This window comes from Babylonia areolata, chromosome 10 (assembly GCF_041734735.1).
Source record: "Babylonia areolata isolate BAREFJ2019XMU chromosome 10, ASM4173473v1, whole genome shotgun sequence".
Lineage (NCBI taxonomy): Eukaryota > Metazoa > Mollusca > Gastropoda > Neogastropoda > Buccinidae > Babylonia > Babylonia areolata.
The window spans coordinates 23,595,592-23,601,618 of record NC_134885.1 but is presented as its reverse complement, the minus strand read 5'-3'; the positions used below and the strand labels follow the sequence as shown (position 1 = coordinate 23,601,618).

Below are 6,027 nucleotides of genomic sequence, written 5' to 3'. Positions count from 1 at the left end.
GGTTGTCCTGTCCGCTGGATTATAAATTCAGGAATAATAATAACACTGATAGCACTGTCACACACACACACACACACACACACACACACACACACACACACACACACACACACGCACGCACGCACGCACGCACACACACACACACACACCACTACCTTGTGATTCAGTGCTACAAGTACCTAGTGGTGTGCCGCTGACTAACGAAAAAAAGTAATTAAAAAAAAGGTATTTTGTGGTAACCAAACGCGAGGAAACGGAGGACGGTCCACCACTACCACCATCACCACCAGTGACCAACACGTTCCCGAATTAACTCACTGACCCGTGAAGCTGACGACGGAGGACATCAACAGGGAGCTAAGGAGGATGAAGTCATCAGGGGGGAGGAGGAGGGTGGGGGTGGACCCGGGCCGTAAGGTCAGTGACTCGTACCACACGGTCCTCTGTCCACTGCTGGTCACTCTGTGTCTGACTGCTGCTGCTGCTGCTGCTGCTGCTGGGGTGTCTGCTGAACATACAAACACCGAAACAAGTGAGTATCGTGGTATGGTACCGCAGTTTCACTCAGTTTCTCAAGGAGGCGTCACTGTGTTCAGACAACTGACACGCTAGATAACGTTTCACCCAGTCTGCTAGGCAGATGCCTGACTAACCCAACGTGCCAATCAAGCCTTGAGCCGCATTGCATGTATATTTGTGTACCCACTACCTATCAGAGTGGATTTCTTCTTGAGAGTTTTGCCCGCAGAGGGCAACACCTTAGACGGTTTTGTCGCCGTGGGTTCTTTTGCAGTGTGCCAAGTGCGTGCTGCACACAGGACCACGTACGGTTCGTCGTCTCATCCGAATGACTGGACACTCAGTTTGATTTGTATTGTATTGTATTGTATTGTATTGTGTATTACTCTTTTTGTCACAACAGATTTCTCTGTGTGAAATTTGGGCTGTTCTCCCCCAGGGAGAGCGCGTCGCTACACTGAGAGCGCCGCCCTTTCTTTTTTCTTTTTTTTTTTTTTTCTTTTTTTTTTCCTGCCTGTTGTAGTTTATGTTTTCCTATCGAAGTGGATTTTTCTACAGAATCAGTTTGCCAGGGACAACCCTTTTGTTGCTGTTGGTTCTTTTACGTGCGCTAAGTGCATGCTGCACACGGGACTTCGGTTTATCGTCTCATCCGAATGGCTAGCGTCCAGACCACCACTCAAGGTTTAGTGGAGGGGTGGGGGGGGGGGATATTGGCGACTCTGCCATGATTCGAACCAGTGCGCTCAGATTCTCTCGCTTCCTAAGCGGACACGTTACCTCTAGTCCATCACTCCACTGACAAACTTGGTGTGAGGGACTGAGAGGGGGGGGGGGGGGGGGGCGAGGGGGGGGGGGGGGGATGCGAGATCGGGAATCGAACCCGCATCATCAGGCAGACACTGTATTGGCAGATATAAACATCTTAAGCATTCTTCCACCGTCCTATCCTTATCTTGTGTGTGGTATTTATTATTACTGTAAGTCATTCGTAAATTATTGTTTGAATGTTTGGTTGGATTGTTGTGCAGAGTTATGCATTTGAGTTGTCATTTTAGTGTTAAACTGCATGTTTTTATCTTCGATTTTCACATATACAGCACAGTCGAGCACCTCTCACCCTTCACAGTTCAGTGAAAAAGTGCTATATAATATAATTAGATTATTATTAGATTCCAAACCTCTCTCTCTCTCTCTCTCTCTCTCTCTCTCATGTGCGTGCATGTGTGTATGCCATTGTGTGTTTGTGTCAGTCTCTGTGTTTGTGTGTGTGTGTGTGTGTGTGTGTGTGTGTGTGTGTGTGTGTGTGTGTGTGAGATTCGGATGATTTATTCACATAGGCCATTGCCCCTCGTGAAGGGGTGCATTATTAAACTTATACAAGTGCACAAGGTGAAACAATCGTCATGGTATCATACTTGATTGTAACTTAAATGCTGTGTATGAGTAAACTGACAAATTCTTTACGGTGCTTCCTTCATCAGATGCCATTAACAAACTGAGCTGGAAATGATTTGGAAACTTACGATACTTTCACGGAATATACTGTTCTCCTAACTTACTAAAAACAGGAAAATGTATTATGATGAAGTGTATCTCGTGTCGCCAGAGAGAGAGAGAGAGAGGCGGATGCGGATGGATGCGGATGTTTTATTCATATAAAGGCCATTGCCCCTCATGAAGGGGTACAATACACAAACAAGCACAGTCACTGAAGAAGTTGCAACAGATCTGAAATGCAATGCCTTGTACAAGTATATTGACAAATTCCTTATAACGCTTTCTTTTTCAGATGCTAGAAGTAGACTTAAACGAAATTGATTGGGATATCTATAAAAAGCAGGTGGGATATATCGTACTCTCAAACTGGTTAAAGCAGGACAACATAAAACAAAATGCAGCTCATCTTCGTTTCCACTTTTGCACGACGGACACATTAAATCAAGTGCAGAATGAGAGAGAGAGAGAGAGAGAGAGAGAGAGAGAGAGAGAAGAAGAAGAAGAAGAAGAAGAGTGTGTAGGATGGAGAAGAACCACAACGTGCACATCAAAGCCAAACAGTTGCCGATATGATCCCACCGTTCTGTAAACGGACAGTCGTCACAACAAAAGTCGGCAGACAAGGTGTATAAATCAGTTAATCACTATAAGATCGTTATGATAATTAGGCCCATCCTCATGAACCGGGGCTTTGGGATGTCGCTGTACCGGTTAGCTGCAGCTGTTCAGTCGGCTCTATTGATTTGGCTCGATCCGGCTGTTTGGGAATAATCTTCTTCGTCTTCTTCGTATTCTCCACCTCCTTTGTTTGGGCTTTTTCGTGTGTATAATATTGTGGTAGTATTTTTGTTGTGTTTTGTTTCGTTTACAGGGCAGAATTGTGAAAAGGCCTTTATTGTGCCTAATTTTTTACCGACTTAACTGAGAGTTAATCAGTCAATTCTGTCTTCTTCTTCTTCTGATCTTCTTCTCCTCCTCCTCCTGCTCCTCCTCCTTCTTCAACTGCTATTGTTATTGATACTCCTGCTCTTTGTTACTACTACTACTACGACTACTACTGCTACTACTACTATTGCTGCGGCTACTTCTGCTGCTGCTGCTGTTACACTGTTACTACTATTTCCTCTGCCTATTATTTATCTGTTGTTGTCATTCTTCTTCATCTTCTTCCTCTTCTTTGTCATTTTTTCAGGACTAAGAATAATATGAATGGAAAAAAAGAAAGAAAAGAATTAAAGAAAAAAGAACAACAGGAAACACACTCTTTAAATCTCTAAATGTAGTAAATAAATAAAGAAAGAAATGTTGTTGTTTCTTGTTTTTTTGTTTTTGTTCTCGGTTCTGCGCGTGAACCGATACCGAAGAACACTTTGATGGACGACCATGAACATTTTCAGACGGCGGTCGCGGCAGGAGCCATCACGATGATGAAGACCCGGCATTCCCGCCACCAGCCGCACAGGTGGCGTCCGTCAGTTCGGCGCCGGGGGCTGACCTCCTTCTTCACCCATCCTACTTCACTCACCTGTTTTCTTCTTCTTCTTCTTCTTCGTCATCGAAGACTACGGAGCTTCCATCAGCACTGCGGCCCACCACAAACACCCAGACCACCCCATACATCCCTAGCGGACCCCCACAAACAGCCTTGAATTCCTCGTCCTCTATAGCTCTACCCTTTCCTCCTTACGGCAGCTCCGCTGCAGCTTCTTCGGAAAGGTCTCCCGCAGCCAGCGCCGTCATTTTCCACCCTTCGGTGCCCGTGATAGTGACGTCAGCTAATGCGTCATTACAGCTGCGTGGTTTCCATGACGTCACAAGGGCCGGCGGCTCCTCCGAGGCGACCACCATCCTCCGTCTGAGGATCCGTGTCGGGCCTGAAGTGAACGTCAGGTCGCCCCAGTTTGTGGCGTGGATGAAGGCTGGTGAGTTGGTTTTATTCATGGTGTGGGGACAGCCGGTCTGGAATGTTTACGAGCTTGTCAGTGTACATAGAAATAATTATATGATTATTCATACATTGTTACATACATGTTATTATTCAGTGGCATACATACATACATACATTGGCCAGCATTCGCACATCTCTCTCTCTCTCTCTCTCTCTCTCTGTGTCTCTCTCTGTTATTATTGCTGTTATTATTATTATTATTATTATTGTTTAAATATTGGACTTCAGATCGTACAAAACAGACTCACAATCTACACACATGAAAGAACTCTTGGACAACTGATAGTGGAAAACCGGAAGACCAAGTTACACAAGTGACGATTCAGAGCCGGTAAGAATTCCAGTAAAAAACTGTGTCATGATTTTTGCCGGTTCTTCTCCATTTTAAGTGCTGGCATGACAAATGCACCGGTATGCTACAGACTCGCAGTCTACACACATTAGAGAACTGGAAAATGGAAAACCGGAAGTGACAATTTAGAGCCCTAAGAATGGCAGAAGTCTAAATTTCGAAGTAATTAAAAGAGAAAGAGAGAGAGAGAGAGAGAGAGAGAGAGAGAGAGAGAGAGAGATTTCTTTTTCTAACTAATTGTCGTATGATTATTTTTTTCCTCTTCTCCTCTTGAAGTGCTGGTCAGTATTGGTGATAACTGCGCCGGTCAGTCCATGTTCTTCACGAATGAGCAACCTTCACTCTGCTTCTGTCGTATGGCGGCCTTTCCCTTTCTCCCCTCTCGCTACCCTCGATCCTGTTCTGCCCCCTCCCCTCCCCAATCAGTGCTGTTCTCTCCCCATCTCCCCTCCCATTCCTTCCTTCCTTCCGTCTCCCCTCCCATGCTCACCAATATACCCCCCTGCCCCTCCCTCCGCCCTCCACTTCATCTTGAGTTGTGGTCTGGGCACTAGTCATTCCGGGGATTACTAAGACGAAAACCGAAGTCCAGTTTGGCAGCATGTGCTTAGCGCACGTAAAAGAACCCACGGCAAAATAAAGTTATCTTTGGCAGAGTTCTGTAGAAAATTCAACTCTGATAATAAAAACAAAAACAAAAAACAAAAGCAAAAACAGCAACAGCAACAACAACAACAACAACAACCACACACACACACACACACACACACACACACACACACACACACACACATATATATATATATATATATATATATCTATATCTATATCTATATATATCTATATATATATATATATATATATATATATATATATATATATATATATATGCTTGCAGACAGAAAAAAACATATATCATGCACTGCATAATTGTGGCAACGCTCTCTCCACGGGGAAAAGCGGCCCGAATTTCATATGTGACCAAAACAAACAAACAAACAAACAAAAAAGCAATACAACACAGAACAACACACTACAACAGAAACAACACGGTTCTGTCAGCACAGTGATGTCTCTCTCTCTCACATTATGATGTCCACAGCACTGGAACGTCTCTATCGGGCAGCGCTGGCCAAGAGGCGGCAAAGATCACCGTGGCAGGCCACGGGACAGAGACAGAGGAGACAGGTGCAAACACAGCCTGAGGTGACAGCCCAGGTGAGTGGCTTTGTGTAGCTGGTAGGATACTGTTGTTGTGTTGTATTGTATTTTATGTATTGTATTGAATTTATCACTATTTGCCACCGACGACAGATTTCTCTATAGCTAGTCTTCCTAGAGAGAGGGCGTCATTACAGTGCAGCACCATTATTATGATCTATTATTCTTTTTTTTCTGCTTGCAGATGTATTTGTTTTCCCCTCTTTTGGTTTTAGCCATTGAGGGACGATACTTAAACTGCCTGTAAGTGCTTGCTACACACGGGACCTCCGTTGTTTCGTCTCATTCGCATATCTAGCGTCCAGACCACCACTAAAGGTGTCCAGTGGAGAGGGAGAAAGTACTGGTGAGTGTTGGGTTCGATTCCGTGCGCTCAGATTATCTTGCTTCTTAGACCGTTGCGTTACCACTAGGGCTCCACTCCAGGTGGTATACGACGCAGTAAAACACAACACAGCAGAACACAACACAACACGGCACAGGATAT

The 6,027-nt window shown here is 44.7% G+C and overlaps 1 protein-coding gene across 1 annotated transcript in view; it reads left to right on the top strand.

Moving 5' to 3' along the window:
- LOC143286900 (uncharacterized) overlaps positions 1–6,027 on the top strand; it is a 19,575-nt gene continuing 13,548 nt past the window's right edge. Inside the window, exons 1-3 of the mRNA XM_076594829.1 lie at positions 1–532; positions 3,417–3,941; positions 5,422–5,537. Of these exons, the coding sequence (XP_076450944.1) occupies positions 367–532; positions 3,417–3,941; positions 5,422–5,537 (807 nt within the window). The 5' untranslated portion in view covers positions 1–366. The remainder of the gene's footprint in view (positions 533–3,416; positions 3,942–5,421; positions 5,538–6,027) is intronic.